This window comes from Notechis scutatus, chromosome 2 (assembly GCF_049901735.1).
Source record: "Notechis scutatus isolate UNSWTSFEM ecotype Mainland chromosome 2, rNotScu1.2, whole genome shotgun sequence".
Lineage (NCBI taxonomy): Eukaryota > Metazoa > Chordata > Lepidosauria > Squamata > Elapidae > Notechis > Notechis scutatus.
The window spans coordinates 248,830,564-248,849,078 of NC_142010.1; the positions used below are offsets into that span (position 1 = coordinate 248,830,564).

Genomic DNA, 18,515 nt, shown 5'->3' on the forward strand with positions numbered 1-18,515 from the left:
AAAACTGTAAATGATATGGAATACAAGGAAAACATTCCAGAGGCTGAAGAATCTTAGTTGAATACATGTATATATAAAATTTTACCTCCAGCTATTAATAACAATGTTTTCCCTCACTGATAAGAAGTAAACAACCTCTATAATACAGGATTAAAAGTTATCATGAATCTTCAGGTAGGAATTACTATAGGACATCTACAGCAAAAAATGCAGAAAGCATACTAGTTTCATAAACTGTTAGTCTTCCGACTGAGAAGGCATTTCAGTTATTAAACTATTGGAAACTCTGAGTGGGTGATTTCTGTGTTCAGTTGACTTGAGTTTATTTTTCCAAACAGTAGATTAAAAGAGGTTTTGTTTGTTCCAGTGGGCTATTTTTCCCCCAAAGCAAATCTGAGAGAAGTTGCTAGAGCCACTGGCTCTCTCTAACCCTGTTATACCCATCACCAACTTCCTTTTTTAAGTAAAAAAAAGCAAGAAAATCCAATTATTTTTGTAAAAATATTTAAGACCAGCCAATAAGTGATTACAGGTGATGCTACAGTAGATAACTTGATTAGAAAAGTAGCGTAGTAACTGATTTAGACTCCCGTACTATAAAGTTCAGTTAATCATCTTTTTTTCAAAGTTCTAATTCTGCACTCCACTTCTGCCAAGCTTTCTCTTCCACTTCCTCTGTCGTTGGTGTACTTTCTTCTTTTTCTTTTTCAAACTCATTTTTGGTTCTGGCCTCACCAGTTCGATCTCCATTGGCTTTTCTTCAGCAGGCGTTTCAAAAACTTCCTCGGTGGGATCTTTAGGAATGAGTGCTGGGTCTTCCGTACTCTTCAATTTCTGTAACTGTTTCATGTTTTGTTTTTCTCTAAATTTAGCAACTAGGGCCAATCTTAATTCCCGACGATGCTGTAATAATAATAAAAGCAAATTAACAGGCATACTGTAAGTCATCAAAAAACTGCATATATATCAAGTAAGACCCCTAGTCTAGCTAGTTCCAGGTGTTTTTTTTTTATGGCAACTGAAAAAGCTCTGCAGCCCTTCAGATAGTTTTGTGCAACTGAACCAGAATGTTCCAGGGGTAGAATCAGAGCCCCCAATGTGCAAAGAATATCTGCCATCAGTTTCTCCCTCTTACCAGTTTCAGTTTCCAGAAATTTTAATGATTAATTTGCATTGACTGGTATTTCATTGTTTGTCCCGGAATTTAGATAGTTTACATAAGTTCTTTTTCTCCACAGTAATGATCCTGTGAGATAAGAATGAGCTAAGAGATGCATTGGCTGTCTCAAATCTACCCAATGGGTTCCATATTGAGGATAAATTTGAACTTGGATCTCCAGTTCTAATATCTAAAGGGATTGCATTACATCACTTTCGGGCATATTACCTAAAACCATGTAATTATGCAACTTAGTAGTCTTATGCTCTCTGCTATATCAAATAATGAACATGAATGTCCATCAAAGGTCTAGACATTGAAATTAAATCACAAAGTGCAACAAGATACTAAAGACTGAGCACTGTTCCTAATTAGTAATAGGGGTCAATCTAAACCAGGGGTCGCCAACCTTTTGGACCTCAGGGATCACCAAACTCATAATTTTAAATCCCAGGGACCACTAACCGGTTCTGTGGGCATGGCCTAATTTGTGGGTATGGCTTGGTAGTCATGTGACTGGCTCGGCATGGCTTGTATGTAAATATTATATTTATATAAATACTGATTTTTTTATAAAAAAGAGCAAATTTTACCCAAAATCAGGCAAAGCAGGCAGGCAGATTGAGTTGCTCACAGAATCACAGATTCATTCAGAGATCTATCTATCTGCCATTGGCTAGCTCAGTCACATAAAATTTGCTTGCAAGCAAACTCACAAAATTAACTCACAATGCACCATGTATGTAAATACTGAATTTTTTATTTTTTAAAAAAGAGCAACTTTTACCCAAAATCAGGCAAAGCAGGCAGGCAGATTGAGTTGCTCACAGAATCATTCAGTGATCTATCTGCCATCGGCTCGCTCAGTCTGTCACATAAAATTTGCTTGTTGTGAGTCTGCACTGAATAATAGAACCTTCAGTCCTAAGGGAGGTTCGGCTGTGCTTAAAAGCAGAGCCGAAGATCTAAAGACTAGCTAGAAAGCAAGAAATCCAACCATTTCCTACTTCCTAGCTAATCTAAATCTCCCGGCACAGCAGAACAGCTGATGGTCGGAAAAAGTAAATATAGCAATTTAGCAGGCAAGTTTGCCGGGTAAGGAGTGAATGGGCAGGGAGGGTTCCCACAGGCCATGTGGGTGGCGCAGCCTTGTGTTTCTGTGAGGCCTGGATTAATTGCTTTGGGGGGGTGCTCTTGGGGTGGCCACCAAAAAATTTTCACGGCCCACCATTGATCTAAACTTATTTTATAATTTTAGTATAGAGCCATCATTTATAGTTTTGCAAATAAACTTGTACAAATGTACACATTTCTAGTCCATGCAAAGCACATTTGCACAAACATTTCTGTGCAGAATACTCTAAGTGCACAGAATATCAAGTGTTTAAAGAAAAATGTAACAAGTTAATCTGACAAGATCAATAATCAACAGAATTCTTGTTTCAGGTATCTTGAGCTTGACTCAAAGTAACTGTGAGCCAACAGCCAGCAGTTTACAAGACTCTACTGAAGTTGATGCAGCAGTTTCCATATATAATATAGTTTGGATATATATAGCATGCAAAGGAATCATCGCCTTTTAAATAAAGACCAAGGAAACTACCTAAGATGAACTATTGGGCAAGTGCAGTAGTCATTAAGAGACAACCCAGCACAATAGAATATTGGGAAAAATAACAAAATACGGATATTTTTATTAATGGTTTGAGATGGTGCAGTCACAGCCACCAGGGTAACCAGCCAAGTTGCAGTAAGTGTGAGACAGAATGACACTAAATGCGAAGGCCCAGTTCGAATCCAGCATCAGCCAGGAAAGCTTGCTGGAATACAACTGAACCAATTACTCTCTCAACCCAACCTTTTTAATACAGCATTTTATGCTGGAGAAGGCAGTTGTCCTCCCTTCTCCTTCAACATAAACCACTTCAGGTACCTAAGAAAAAAAGGTCCGAGTTATCTAACCAATAATGAAAACAAGAATCTAGTATTACCATATTTGGAGACTGGTAATGGGGGTTTTCATACAGGGTTTGTCCTCCAAAGCTGCCCTGGAAGATCTTGATAAGGTTCAGGACAAAACGAGGCCCAATTTCAACAAGAGCTCCATCGTCCTCTATGATCTGCAACAGAAGAAAAAAAAACAGGAATGTTTTGGCATTTGGAACCAAAGTACTTAGCACCATTTGATCCAATGTGTTAACATTTTATTCTGATTAGAACTTTGAAGCACCGTGTATATGCTTAATGCAGATCAGGGGTGTCAAACTCACCTCACGATGGTGTCACATGACATATCTGGACTTTCCCCCCTTCGGGTGTGGGCGTGGCCAGCGCGTGACGCATCCTGGCCACGGGCCGGAAGTTTGACAGCCTTGATGTAGGTGCTTAAATGCCCTCTTTTATCGCCTATTTTTTTTTCCAGAACCTTCAACCTCAGTGTACCCAAATCTTCCTGGTTTTATTATACAGGAGTTTAAGGACTTTTATAACCTGAGCACCCGAACTTTAATCCATCTCTTCTTGACCCAGGAAAAAAAAAAACCCTGAAAACTAGGAGGTCAGTGGAAAATTATCACTGGAAGAGAAAGCCATTGCTTGCAGCATGAAATTGAAATATGATTCAGTGGCTATGTAACCATTATACTGTATATGGTCCATTGTTATACAAATCAGCTTGAGCAAGCTTTAAGTTCAAACTTTGTGTTCTTCCTTTTAACACTGCATCGTCAACAATTAAGTTTGTGTAAATGCACTTTCCCATTATATATTGAGATTTGACAGCATACAAATTTGATAAACCAAATAAATAAATTCCAAGCTCTAGTTAATTACTGTGTCTTTGAAAAAGAAATCATGGAATTCTTATTTAATTTTCATTAAACTTCAATTAAATTTCACAATTTGTCTCTGTACAGAATGACAAACTGAAAAAAAAACTTAATTAATCTGAAGGAAAACAATTCTTCCAGTTCTGTTGGAAAAAATAAGGATCATAAGCGGCTGCATCAAATCTACTCCTGCTTGCTGGCTCCCCGTCTTGAGCTCCATTTCACCACCAACTCTACAAAGGCAGGAAGCCTTAGTGAAGGAGTACAACAAAAGTATGAGAAACCTGGGACTTCCGGTTTGTCGGCTTCGCGAGCGGCAGGGATTTGCGGCTGCGCGATCCCTGCCGCGCTAGCCGTTTTTGGGGCTCCGACCCAGCTGGGTACGGAGCTAGGCTGCCCTGCAGGGGCAGCTGAAGGTAGGGGGATCCGGAGAAGGGTTTGGGGTGCTGCAGACCCCTCCTGGCCGGCAGAACCCCTTTTCCCAGGACGGTGCAGCGGCGGTCCGTAATGGCCGCCACAAAGAAGCTGGCAGCCGGGTAAGAATGCGCAGGAGGAAGTGGAGAAAGTGATTGAGAGGAGAAAGTTTTTCTTGGCTCCTAGGACTCTAAGACATATTTAATAAAATTCCTGAAAAGTATGACTTTCTGAATAATACCTGCCAGAAGAGGAAAAAAGCGGCTGCTTGAAGGTGCTGAAAGGATAGCTTTCCCTCTTTTCCCTACGGAATAAATAACTGGATATTAAGAAACCTATTTTTAGGTGGAAATTGGTTTTAAGCGATGAGTGGGAAGAGAGAGGATTAAAAAGAAAATATTTGTATGCTAAGACTTGTTGGAGCAGATGCTTTAAGGATTTGAAGACTAGAATATATTGTAACAAGACTTTAAACAGATTATGGACTTTCTTTCTCTTTGATTGATATCACCCCAGAAGGAGAAAGTGAGAACTCTGCCTTGGTTTGGACTGATTGATAACTTTGGGACTGTTCTATCTTTTTTATTTTCTTTTGAATATTCTGGTTGTTGTAAGAAGAAAGAAGGAGAAAAGAAAAGAAAAGATTTATAATGGCTCTTTCTGTTGAGGAACTAAGAAATGGTGTGGAAGAAGCTTTCCTTTTCTTAGAAATGGCGCTTACTAATTATCAACAAAAATTACAACAGATGAAGACAGCAGAGGAACAAGAAAGAAAGGAAGGAGCCATCTTTAATGAATCTCAGAATTTGATCCAGAAAAAAGGAAGAGAGAAAGAAAAGAAAAGAAGAGAAAAGAAGAAAACTAAAGGATTTAAGGACTTAAGATCTAAAAAAACATTTAAGAAAGGGAAAAATAAAGTGCAAAACCAATATGATGATTGTAAACAAAGGGGAAAAGAAATACGACAGAGAAGGGAAGCCGGTAAGGCAGAGGCTAGAAGAAGGGGGGATAGAAAGGTTTGTTGGGAAAAGAAAGAAAGGGAAAAGGTGGAGAAAAGCTACAACGTTTTGAAATTAAATGGAAAAAAGGAATTTTTTATGGATAATGGATAAAGTATAATTTAAAAAAAAAAAAAAAGATTTTGCAAGGTACATGAGATGGTAGTATTGCAATGGTTTAAGAGTTGATAAGAGATTAAAATGTTAAAATGTTTAAAAATGATTGGTTTTAAAACTTAATAATAGGAGAGGTTTAGAATATTGTTTTAATTAAAGAGTTTAATAAAATTATGGTATTGATGTTATTATAAAATTTTTATTATAGTATTTCTTTTTAATATTTGGATTTATTCTCTAATTATGCACTTAATTGTGTTGGATGTATTAGTTAGATAGAATGTACCAAGCAAAATCTGATTGGGTATTAGATATTATTTTAAAGATTAATTTGATTAACTTAGGGGGAGATAGAAAGGCATCATACTCTGATTAATGATTTCAGGAGAAACTGATTTTCTTTTTTTTTCATAAGGGATGAGACAAAGGGATGATAAAAATGGACAAAAGATACAAATATAATGATTTAAACTAAGATGATTAATTAAGGTAGAATTAAGAAGTGTGAAATATGTGGAGAAGTTAATATAGAAGGCTTAGAATGGTAAATAAAATAAGTAATGATATGTAAGATGAGCATGAATATAATTGAAGTCCATGAAGAGAGAGACACCTGGGTCCAAGTTACTTTCCAAAAAGATATTTTTTTATGTTTTGTGTGTTGTGTGTATATGTCTTTTTGGGGGAGAATTGGTAAAAACTTGTAGAAATATAGAATGAGAATAATGGTAACTAAGTCAGAAAGAAACAGATGAAATAATAATAATGATATTGAATAAGAGTAAAGAGAAGTAAAGAGAAATTGAATAAGAGGTTTTGGTATATTATATGGAAATGGTTTAAAACAGAATCATAATTTATCTGACTTGTTAAATTTACAAGGGAAAAAGGTTTAAACATGTAATGAATAATGATAATTTGTGTGTTTTAAAAATTAATAAAACTTGTTTTAAAAAAAAAAAAAAAAGTATGAGAAACCTATGTCTTCATGTGCACGCTGATCTTCCTCATCTATCAACTGGCAGGCTTAAATCCAGGAAGCCCTCTCTGGCACTCGCTCAACAGCTATCTAACAACTTTGACATCAACACACGGTGGAAAGCCAAATGGGCTGCTGAACACCCAGATACAGGCAGTTACGTAGATGACCCTACACAAAAGGTGCCAGATTTTGAATTTCCTTGCCAGCATTGGTCAACTCTGAACAGGATCCGTAACCGTGAGTCTGCTGGGACTCATTGTTTAAGTAGGGTCTTGTCTCTACCCATCAGTGTGACTGTGGTGCTCCTCGACAAAAATATCCATCACAATGTGTCCGAATGCCCATCAAGAGCCCACACTGGCCCAATGTCTGATTTTTTTTCAACACAGACCACCCTGTCCTTGAATGGCGTCTATGTATTTGCCATACGCTAAATAAATAAATGTGCAAAAAACAACAACCCGAGAAGTAGACAAACTCAGAGCTTGTCTAGGATGGTTTTCACAATTGTTACTGTAACACAATGCACCATTGTTACATATATCACTACCAAATTCAGATTCCTGGCTTTGCTGTTGACATCACCTGATCAATTTTAATGAAGGGTTTTAAAAATATACATAAATCATCCAAAGCTAATCTAGTGAAGGAAAAAATAACTTGAAAAAAATAACCATTTAATCTCTTCTGGGTTGGAACTCTATGGTCCTGTTCTTTCTCAGAGGACAGGAACTCAGAGGTTCCTGTCGCTATTGTTGACTAGCACCCGTAAGTAAAATGGGAAGTAACCTGATAATTTCGAAACCAGATCCTCTCGTCCGTGATGGAGAAGGTGAAAACGTGATCTACAAAAGGCTGACTCCTGGGATGATACTGTGGAGTACTAAAGATCTGGTCAAGAGAAATGAGAGCACTGAATGATTAATGCAGTCATAGTCCCAGATGGGTATCACAAAGATCACACATTCCATTCCAGTCTGGTCAATTTGTTGCTATTAAAATAGTTTGAATACACAAATTGTTATCACAAAGTCAGGCTATATATATATGTATTTGTTTTCATAATACAAAGACTGTCTACTTTCTTTCATATTTGTTGAAGGCAACTTCAACGTAACTTCCATCCAGGTCATTCTTGATGTCAGAGCATGATGTCAACGTGTTTACGGAGGCACTGAAGAAATGAATTCCAACACACTTAGTTCAAATATGTTCACAGAAGTGGAGGTAAAATACGGAAAACAAAAATCTCAGCTGAATTCTTCAGGTCTTACTATTGTATTTCCTTGTGGACAGAGTCTTACAGAGACTAATAGTAATGTATAATGTGCCGTTCCTACTGAAGTAGCATGAGATCTTGGCAACCTATACTTACTATAAGTCTAACAAAACTTTGTTCCTTAAACATGTATATAAATTCCCGATCAAAGGATTCCAAATGAAAACACATCATTACAGATGGAAGATTGCCCCTTAGGAATAATAAATATATACAAACCTGAATAAATAGCTCTTTCAGCAAAGCATAATGCGGTTTCTGGTCAAAAACCTAGGAAATAAAACAATAAAGTTTAGGAATAAGGAGAAAAGTACGAGAATTATAGACCATAAAGGAAAGTAGCCCCACAACTACAAGTTTATTCTTACTGGATCAAAAGAAAGAACAGGTCGAGAGCCCCTCAAACAGTTTCCAGTCATCTTCAACTCAGCCAATGTGTGAACTGTAATGATATTAAGAACAATTGAGAATAGACTGTCTGCTATGTGGGTAAGAAGTTTAAAAGAACAGAACAGTATAGCAGCTGATCACAGTCTACAAGACTAATTTTTTGCAAATGCCTGACATAATTACCACAAGCATATTTTTTGTGGATTGTTTGGAGGCAGTTAAAACATAATGATTGTATTAGAAGGTATTTCATTAGGTGGCTGTACTTACTGTTCTGGACTAAAAACTTGGCTGATGGTCCATGGGGAACATTTGAAAGCCTAAAAGAATTATGGAAGATGGTTAGAAAAAATATTAGCATTTCTTTGATAATTGCATTTTCTTAGTAATTGGCTTATAGTATGTACTAAATGAAGATAAATAAACAGACAATACTTTTGACAAGAAATGTCTGAAAGTGCCCCAAATTTGCAGTTTTGCCAAGTTTCAAATTGACACTAGAACAGTGATGTTTTGGCTTGTTTTTAGTAGTAGGAACATCCAAACCTCAGGGCAATTATGGCAACTTTACAAACTGTGGACTTCAACTCCCAGAATTCCAGAATTAGCATGGGAGCTAAAGTGCACAGGTTACCGTGTCTAGATATCAATAATTGGAATATATAGGCAGAAGTTTTCCTCACCAAATGTAAAGATCTTGTTTCTTTTTGGCTTCAAAAAATATGCACTTATTGCAATTCTTCATTTCACAGACCTATATAAAGTAAGAAAAACAATATTCAGACCAAAGAAAAGTATTTCATTGTTTTTATCTAATAACTAGAATAAAACAGGATTTTATGAGTGCAGATGAAGCTCACTTACGTTGTTTTAGATAATCCTCAAATTTGTAATTTATAATATAGCACAGTGGAAAGTTTTAGGCACAGGAAAAGCTAGAATTAAATTCCCGTTCCAGGACAATCAATAACTTGGAAAAGGCAGAAAATTTACATAACTTACCTCATTAATGATAAATAGCTTGTCTTTCCTGTCCATTTTTGTATCTATAACACAAATAGAAAGCATATTTTAAGCTTATAAACTTCAACAATATAGAATTTATTTTACAGATACTGAAGATTCCCTCAAAAATTAATATTCAGAATAACTGCTTTGACACATTTAGTTTATAGGTGATGTTTATTTCAAGTTTTTCCGTGTATTTATTTCTTACTACCTCTGTCTGCAAAAGTGGGACATGTTTTGTATTCATATGTTGTTTAGCATACCATCTGATACTTACTTTTGTAAGGGCAGGAAAAATCATAAGCTACCTGGCTTTAAGAGGAGGCAACAATAGGTATAATTATATAACTACTGATTCACTCAGTTTTATTCCAACTCCAATATCTTTTCAAAAACTAATCATTCCTAGTGTACAGATTTGTGCAGGCTTTCATAAATTGAAATAATAATCGCCTAACTAAAAAGACAGAGAGGTAATACAAGTAGAATCATAAACTACCTGCTTTAGAATGAGGCATTAATGTACGCAAATCCTTCATTAGATGCCTTGTCCTAAAATTTATTCCTCTGGAAGAAAAAATGAGGACCCTCTCTTTGTTCTTCCATTTACCCTGGAAAACAGAAGTATTAGCATTAGCAGTTAACAAGAAACCAAATTAAACCATTTAACCAAAGCAGTAGTTAAATATGCTAATAAATTATTTCATGTAAAAGAAAACAGTGCTAAATGACAAAGTATCTGGCAGAGGCTTCAATATCTCAAACCAATGTCCCCAATTTTACAGATTAAAAAAAAAACCAACAATAATTACGTCTGGTCATGCCCTAACCTTGGCATCTTTATAGGTAGAGTTCATGTTGACTGGGGAATTCTGGGAGTTGAAACCCACTCATCTTAAGGTTGAGAAACACTGCTCTAACCTTAGAAATACTTTTCAAAGCCAAACTCCAAAGACTCCTTAAGGAAGCCTCCAATCATATGAAAATTTACAATTGCTACTGAAACTATACTCACCAATCAATCCCTCCACACAGTTTCCCAAGTTATATAGGCAGAACTACTTTGGCCAAAGACACCATCCCATAAGGTAGGATATAGGAGCATTAAAGCCTTTCATTATACAGGTAGTCCTCGAGTTACGACCACAATTGAACCCAAATTTTATGTTGCTAAGTGAAACATTTGTTAAAGTGAGTTTGCCCCATTTTATGACTTTTCTTGCCACAGTTAAGTGAAGCACTGCAAGTTGTTAAGTTAGTAACCTGGTTGTTAAGTGAATCTGGATTCCCCATTGACTTTGATTGTCAGGTCACAAAAGCTGATCACACAGTCCCAGGATATTGCAACCGTCATAAATATGAACCACTTCAGATGCCAAGCATCTGAATTTTATGTATGTATGTATGTATGTATGTATGTATGTATGTATGGTATTTAGGTTTCTTCTGGTATTTTTCCACATCTTAATAGTTGTGCTTTTAAAGTTATAGTGACGTTTCGGCAGAATCTCACCTGCCATCCTCAGGCTTGTGTATTGGGTTTTTTCTCAATAGTGGGTGTCAGGCTTTGGCAGTATTGAGAAAAACCCCAATACACAAGCCTGAGGATGGCAGATGAGATTCTGCCGAAACGTCACTATAACTTTAAAAGCACAACTATTAAGACGTGGGAAAATACCCGAAGCCTAAATACTATACATATAAATACCCGCGAAAACATAAAACACACACACATATATATATATGTGTATGTATGTATGCATGTATGTATATACATACATACATACATATAGTTTGCAACTGTAAATATACAACTGTGCTGCTGTTTTGTTACATATACCATATGTACAAAGATATTGCTAAACCGTTAACTTTCATATTTAGTTCTGTTCATTCTGTCTATATTTTCCCCCGCCCGACCTTCCCTTCTTTTTTGTAGCCACTGATAAAACTTATTCCTTGTTTCATAGTAAGCTGATTCTCCTTTATTTTTCAATTCTAAGGTTAACCAATACGATTCTGCACAAGCTTTTTTTTTATTATTATTTCTCTTTCTGGTGGTATGGTTTCATTTTTCCAGTACTGCACGTATATCAAGCATCTGAATTTTGATTACGTGACCATAGGGAATGCTACAAGGGTCATAAGTGTAAAAAAACAACTCACTTTCTTCAGTGCCATTGTAACTTTGATTATTTATTTATTTATTTATATTTATTTTTGTCAATTGCTTACAAGATAATAGGTATAAGTAAACACATAGTTATGAATACATGGATACATATAAGAAAAATAAAAAATAAAAGAAACAATAGGACAGGGACGGTAGGCACATTGGTGCGCTTATGCACACCCCCTACAGACCTCTTAGGAAAGGGGTGAGGTCAATAGTAGACAGTCTAAGGTTAAAGTTTTTGGGGTTTGGGAAAGAAACCACAGAGTCAGGTAGAGTATGAACGGTCACTAAATGTCGAGGATTACCTGTACAGCTATTAAATTATCAGATGGAAAGACCTTGCAGTTTCTTAAGGAAGAGGGGAGTTACAGCTCACCCGTAAGGTGCCCTCAGCTCACTTCCAAAGTTACAGCCTTGATAAAATTCATTCAAAGCTCGTTTTTTCTTTCAAATATTCTTCAACAACAAATATGAGACATCGCTACCAGATAGATGGATCCGTAGCTGGCTGACAAAGGAGTACTCAAGGAGTAGTCCTTTATTGTACTACATCCACATGGAGAGAAGTAACTAGTGGGGTGGGGGGTATCTCTCAGCTTAGGCCCAGTACACTTCAATATCTTCATCAATGACTTAGATGAAGGGATAGAAGGGGAACTCATCGAATTTGCAGAAGAAAGGGGGTCAAATATTTCTCCAAAGAATCACAGGGCAGGACAAGAACCAATGGATGGAAACTAATCAAGGAGAGAAGCAACCTGGAATTAAGGAGAAACTTCCTAAGAGAGAGAATAATTAACCAGTGGGACAGCTTTGCCTTCAGAAGTTGTGGGTGCTTCATTGCTGGTGGTTTTAAAGAAGAGTCTAGAGACAGTCACTTATCTAAAAATGGTATAGGTTCTCCTGCTTGAGGAGAGGGCTGGACTAGAAGACCTCCAAGGTCCCTTCCGGCTCATTCTATTCTATTCTGTTTAAAACAGAGGTCTCCAAACTTGGCAACTTTAAGACTTGTGGACTTCAACTCCCAGAATTCTCCAGCCATGCTGGCTGGAGAATTCTGGGAGTTGAAGTCCACAAGTCTTAAAGTTGCCAAGTTTGGGGACCCCTGTATTAAAATCTTTTGGAGGAGGAAAAAGCAGCCCCTCCCCTTAATACCAGAGGCACTTTGCACATGCTCAGAGGAACCAGCGGCATTACCCGGCCAAGACAGACTCGGCTGGTTCAACCTCAAGAAGAAAAGGGCTCAGAGGCATCCCCACCCTAACCCCTCCAGAAGCCCCCTTCTCGGCATCCTCACCTGCGAGACCGGGGGAGGGATGTGGAATTCATCCTGGCCCGCCACGGAGGACGGACCTTTCTCGTCCTCCTCGCTCTCCTTCCTTTCCAAAGCTCCCTTCGCGCGTTTGGTCTTCGGCCCGGCGGCTGCGGTTGCCTTGCCGGCTCCACGCCGCCTCTTGGTCGCCGCCATTTGCCTTCTCCCAGACTGCCTCCCTTTCGACCGCTCTAGGATCCTCGGGAACGGCTGAAAGAGCGATAGAGTTTCCTCGCGGGCGCGCTAGGAATGCTGGGAAAGCCCGCCTGGTTTCCTGTGCCGTAAAGAACTTGGTAGAAGGTACCGTGTGTTTTATTGATTACGTAATAAACTTACCGTTACAACGGGCTTAACCCGTATTACCTTTTTTTTAAAAGAATAGTTTCTTTTATTAAACTTTAAAACTGTCACGATATTTCTTTTTTAAAAAGAATGGTTTCTGGTGCTGTATAGAGCAATTATATAACTATGAATATATAACTCTGCATTATGTGAAAACTATGATTTTTAAAAACCGAATTGGTTTTTAAGAAAGAAAAGAGTTACACAGTGAAGGGGGAAAAACTGTACTGAACAATCTAGAAATCATACTATGTCAACATAGTATGATAGACTTGTGGGGCCCTCGCGTTGTGCAATAAGTTCACATGGTGCAATAAGATAGTGTGTTTGTTAGGATTCACTGGGTTAGGGATTTTTTCTTTTTTGTGTTCACTGTGAGTTGTGTTGGGGGGGGGGATGCACGAAGGGAGACTCAGCCAATCTCACTGTACACATGTTGTACTCTGACAAAAAGGTTGATTTTGATTTTTTTTTAATTTTTGAAATCAGATTAAAACGAAGGAAAAGAAGGAGGTGTCCCTTGTGCATGCATTCTGCAGGATTAAGGAGCAAAAAACAAACTACTGTAACTGCAGTACAGGTTTTTGGACTGGCAACTCTTCTAGCCTCCCGTAATCGTTGAACATAAAAATGCAGGCAACTGAGCTCGCCTGGGGCTGGAAAAAACCCTTGTCCCTGAATTTGAGAGAGAAACACCTCATATCTTAGCAAAGTGTCTCGTCCCCACTTCAGGCAAAGTGAATAGGATAGGGTGGGATGGGATAGGCTTTTATTTATTTGCCAAGTGTGATTGGACACACAAGGAATTTGTCTTTGGTGCATATGCTCGCAGTGTACATAAAAATATATATTCATCAAGAATCATAAGATACAACACTTAATGATAGTCATAGGATACTAAATAAGCAATCAAAATCATACAAGGAAATTAAAGGCATTTATTCAGGGGGAGCCAAGTCTATAAGGAGTCTTAGAATACAGTATAATTGCTGCATAAAAAGAATCTCAGGATAATATAGTAGTTGCTTAAAAAGAATTGTTTGGATTTTTACAGGTTCATTCGTTCAGAATTTGCAGATTCTTTCTTTGGCTCTCCAAGGAGGGCTTTAAGAGAGCCCTGAAGCCATGCCCTTCTCAACCCAGCCTGAAACAGGCCAAGAGCAGAATGTTCTGGTAGCAACTCTTGATAACGTCAGAAACCTCTCCAATATTTTGAAAGCCATTCATTTCAAAGACCATGCTACTTGTTTCGCTACATCAAATGGACTCAAAGTCACGGTGGAAAATGCAAAGTCTTTGCAAGCCAATGCTTTTATTCAGGTTAGACCATAGGATTTCTTTTCTATGGACTTTCAAGGAATTTTAGTTCGGCTAAAAAAAATTAGGCCAATGTGTGTGACAGCCAATATAAGACTTCCGAAAGAAATGGCGTATTCTAATAAATGAAAACAATCCTGCTGTACTTTCTCAGCATATCTTATTTCCAGCAGTGGGAACTCTTTAAGCTACTTTGAGGTGGTTGAGTCATGGAATCTGGTGTAATGTTATCCCAACACTATTTCTTGATATACATTTAATAATAAATACTATAATTTAAAATAGATTTTGTATTTATGGAAGAGAAGATATTTTGAAAATAAAGAAATGGTTGTTCCAGCCCTGCTGTGCATAGCAGGGTTTCTAGTAGACTTTATTTAATCATCCCAGCCTTGCCCTTGTGTGTATTATTGCAAATTATCAGTTCCATATGCTGTTTTATAAAACACTTTTCTGCTTGATCTATCTCTTGTTAAGCACCATCGGATTGCAGTTTGAAAATAAGAGTGCCATTTTTATATTACTTCGCCTGATAGTTTCTGGAATTGTTAATTTACAGGCCGGAATTTTCCAAGAATTTGTAGTGCGAGAAGAATCTGTGATGTTCAGAATCAATCTGTCTGTACTTTTGGACTGTTTGACCATCTTTGGAACAAATTCTTTGCCAGGTATTGTGTGAGTTTATGTTGTACTGAATGATGCCAACTTATTTCTTACGACTATGTGAACATTATCCTGAACTGTGAATTGAATTTAAAAATGTCTCATATTTGCCCATATCAATATGCCTAATATCTTCTTCCATAGTTCTACTGATGGATTGATCAGGAAGGAGCGTGGCCATTTTGCAGTGTAGCTCATGCACTTTTATCGCCTTAGGCATGAAACCAACAAGGCAACTTTGGGCCAATTACACTCTCTCAGCTCTAAGAAGCGGGCAGTGGCAAGCCATTTCTGAAAAAAACTTGCCAAGAAAATTGTGGAGATCTAGTCCAAGAAGACTGTGACCATTATGTGGGGCTTCACAGTTGAAGGCAGAAAGGTGCTTCAGAGGACTTATGGTCCACATTTGTACAGCTATTGGCAAGCCCTGAATTGCATATTTTTCCAGGCTCATGCTGCAGTTGTGAAGAGCAGCCACACAATCCTGGCAACAGATGCAAGTGCTTTCTAGAGTTTTGTTAGAAGCTACATGGGTACCCCTTTCCATTCAAAACCTCTTTTTTTGCTTTAAATCTAAACACTGCCCAGCTCTACTGAATAGGCATAGTTAAATTGCAATATTATAATAGGTTTTTTTTTTTCCGTTTCAGGAACTCAGACAGCCCTTCGGATGTGTTATCAGGGATATGGCTACCCTCTAACCCTCTACCTGGAGGAAGGAGGGGTGGTGACTGCATGTAAAATCAACACTCAGGAACCTGAAGAAATTCTCGATTTTGACTTCTGCAGTACTAATGTTGTAAATAAAATTATCCTGCAGTCAGAGGGACTCCGAGAGGCGTTTTCCGAACTAGATATGACCAGTGAAGTGCTGCAGATTACAATGTCTCCAGACAAACCTTATTTCAGGTAGTAGAAATAATTGTCCTAGTCTGATCATCATGGCTCAAAATCAGGTAACTCTGATCCTGAGCACAGTGCAGACATGTGGCATAAAATGAGTAAATGGAAAGTAACGCTAAATGTATTTTTGCATATTTAAAATTCAATCTTGATTATGCTCTAGCACAGCAGCCCTTCCCTTATCTAAACGTAAGTCCTGTTGAATTCCAGGGCTTCCTCCCCACCCCAATTATGTATGTGGAAAATTGTAGCTGCAAAAAGGACCTCTAATTAGCCAGTAGTAAAGCTACAGCTTGAGATTTTGGAGAGCTGCCAAAAGTCAGAGTAGCTCAGCCATGAGTAACCTTTCTGCAGCTGGTCTTGCAGATGTTTATGCTTTCAAGGCCTTCAGAGGATGTAGTGCTGAGGTTCATGACATGAGCAGAGGCACCAGGGAGGAACCTGTTTTCCATTTTGGAATGTGACTGAGAGGAACCAGAAATTTAACACTCTTCCTTTAGTGATAAAGGGAAAGCACTACAAACATGTTATAATGGCAGAAGAACTAGTGGGAAACAGAAATGACTAAGGTTGATTAAATTGTATGCCGGCATGGTTCAGGAGCAAGAATCCTTGAACATTTGAAAACTCTTCTTGCTACTTAAAAGGGAAAAATTAGCTTTTATACCGTTTGCTAATTTTTTAATGGACATAATGCATGTCACATGACTCTGTAAGACTTAAGTTCATTTTGCTCCTTAAATCCTGCTAATCCCAAAATGAAAATGAGGTCAGCAGTAGTCAGCCATTGTCTTCCTTTCTCTTAGACAAAAATATTTAATATTTTCAAGACTTCGATGCCAGGCATAATTCTTCAGTAATTTAGAGTGTTAATGACACATTCTAAATTAGGTTTGCTCAATTTTGTCATATACTGTGTTTACATATGCGACATTGCTATTTTTGTTATTCAGTCTGGTACATCTTTTCTTCTTAAGATTATCTACTTTTGGGAATGCTGGAAGCACTCACCTGGATTACCCCAAAGATTCTGATCTTATTGAAGCCTTTCATTGTAATGAAACACAAACAAACAGGTGAGCTACACCAATGCATTTACCTTCAAAGCATCACGGTGACCACTTGTATCATACAACTCTTACTATTTATCCTAGACTGCATATTCCTGGCCAGAAAGGTGATCAATATTGTTTAATTGGAATTTTTGTTGCAGGATTGACAACGTTTTGAATGCCATACATGTCATCCTGCACAGTCAAAAAAAAAATTTTTAAAGCCCAAATCAGAAATGATATTGAGAAATCTAGCAAGGATGTCCAATACTGTGAGATTTTGGATATTTTTGAAAAGAGAAATGGAATATATGCACCTCAGGATTGATCTGTGGCATCCTTGGTGCTTTCTGTGGGGTTTGCTGTTTATATATTCCCTGTTTATATACAGTAGCTTGTCCAGCCAGTTTTGGTTGGGAGTGTGGTTTTCTGTGGGAGTTTGATTACATTCCTCATACTGGCTGGGGAATTCTGGGAGTTGAAGTCCACAATCTTCGAGTTGCTGAGTTTGAGAAACACTGTTTTACAGGGAAGCAAAACCAGATAGGTGTGTCCTTCCAGGGTAAAGTTGTGTGAATGCGCTAATCATATCGAGCTCATTTTAAATGCTGAGCAAATTGGACTGAAAGCAAAGCATGAAAAGAAAGGATGGCATTTCACTTTTCCCACCTAGTAATGCTGTTTGTGTAGGATTGCGGGTTTTTGAACTCAGACAGTGGCAGCTGCTTATACCTATGTTATACTTGACGTTATGTTTTTCATTTTTTTACAGATACAAGATATCATTACTCAAGCCATCAATTAAAGCACTAGCTCTGTCTTGCAAAGTATCCATTCGGACAGACAACCGAGGTTTTCTTTCGTTGCAATATATGATAAGGAACGAAGATGGAGAGATCTGCTTTGTGGAATATTACTGTTGTCCCGATGAGGACGTGGCAGAAGCAGAACTGTAGCTATCATGAAAATGTCACTGAATTAATGCCCGAGGAAACTGTTTAGTTCAAGGCAATCTGGGAAAGAAACAGGACAAGAGAACAGAACAATTGAAAGGCCAGAGATCAGAACATTCCTGAGCCATTTAGTGAACCACACCTGATTTCCTTAAAACTAGGGTGATGGAAAAATTCAGATGGAGACAATACGCTTTGAAGAAGCTGCTGCGAATTCCTCTGGAGGAATGTGTGTAATACGCCAGCTCAGGTTCTAGAATGAGAATACACAATATTTTTTTCCCCCCGGCAAAGGTTTTGCTTGGCGTCCAAAAGGAGGGCAGGGTAAAGCCAAAAGTATTTTTATTTCAGTTATCTGAAAGTAAAAATTACAAGGAACATCCGTGGCAGTGAGGCTTACGTACCCAATGTACAAGCTAGAAATTGAGCCTCTGAAACAGAGCTGAAAGAGATACTGGTTGTATGTCAAAATGAGTCACTCACTGAATTTCTGGTGGAAGATTTAGCAAAACTGGGTTGTATCACATACTTTATCTTTGAATCTAGAAAGTAACCCAAATTGTGAATGGATATATTTCTCTTTTTATATACTGCATAATATATTTTCAGAAATAACTTTAAA

The 18,515-nt window shown here is 37.8% G+C and overlaps 2 protein-coding genes across 2 annotated transcripts; one reads left to right on the forward strand and one right to left on the reverse strand.

Moving 5' to 3' along the window:
• Positions 1–487: 487 nt before the first annotated feature.
• On the reverse strand, positions 488–12,819 carry BRIX1 (biogenesis of ribosomes BRX1). The gene is made up of 10 exons (XM_087958528.1): positions 12,649–12,819; positions 9,675–9,786; positions 9,170–9,213; positions 8,851–8,921; positions 8,438–8,487; positions 8,146–8,219; positions 7,997–8,047; positions 7,288–7,389; positions 3,151–3,279; positions 488–903 (listed from the first exon to the last, which is right to left on the reverse strand). The coding sequence occupies exons 1-10, from the start codon at positions 12,817–12,819 to the stop codon at positions 631–633; spliced, it is 1,077 nt and encodes a 358-aa protein (XP_087814654.1). The 3' UTR covers positions 488–630.
• Positions 12,820–12,858: 39 nt separating this feature from the next.
• Positions 12,859–18,515, forward strand: RAD1 (RAD1 checkpoint DNA exonuclease). The gene is made up of 6 exons (XM_026666389.2): positions 12,859–12,963; positions 14,060–14,325; positions 14,882–14,990; positions 15,636–15,894; positions 16,866–16,964; positions 17,713–18,515. The coding sequence occupies exons 2-6, from the start codon at positions 14,131–14,133 to the stop codon at positions 17,894–17,896; spliced, it is 846 nt and encodes a 281-aa protein (XP_026522174.1). The 5' UTR covers positions 12,859–12,963; positions 14,060–14,130; the 3' UTR covers positions 17,897–18,515.

Coding starts and splice junctions, on each gene's coding strand:
- BRIX1 (XM_087958528.1), bottom strand. CDS start 12,819: ATGGCGGCGACCAAGAGGCGGCGTGGAGCCGGCAAGGCAACCGCAGCC. Junction 7,390..7,996: donor TGAAAGAGCTATTTATTCAG/GTTTGTATATAT, acceptor TCTCTTGACCAG/ATCTTTAGTACTCCACAGTA. Junction 3,280..7,287: donor TCTGGTTTCGAAATTATCAG/GTTACTTCCCAT, acceptor CTTCTGTTGCAG/ATCATAGAGGACGATGGAGC.
- RAD1 (XM_026666389.2), top strand. CDS start 14,131: ATGCCCTTCTCAACCCAGCCTGAAACAGGCCAAGAGCAGAATGTTCTG. Junction 14,326..14,881: donor AAGCCAATGCTTTTATTCAG/GTTAGACCATAG, acceptor GTTAATTTACAG/GCCGGAATTTTCCAAGAATT. Junction 16,965..17,712: donor AATGAAACACAAACAAACAG/GTGAGCTACACC, acceptor ATTTTTTTACAG/ATACAAGATATCATTACTCA.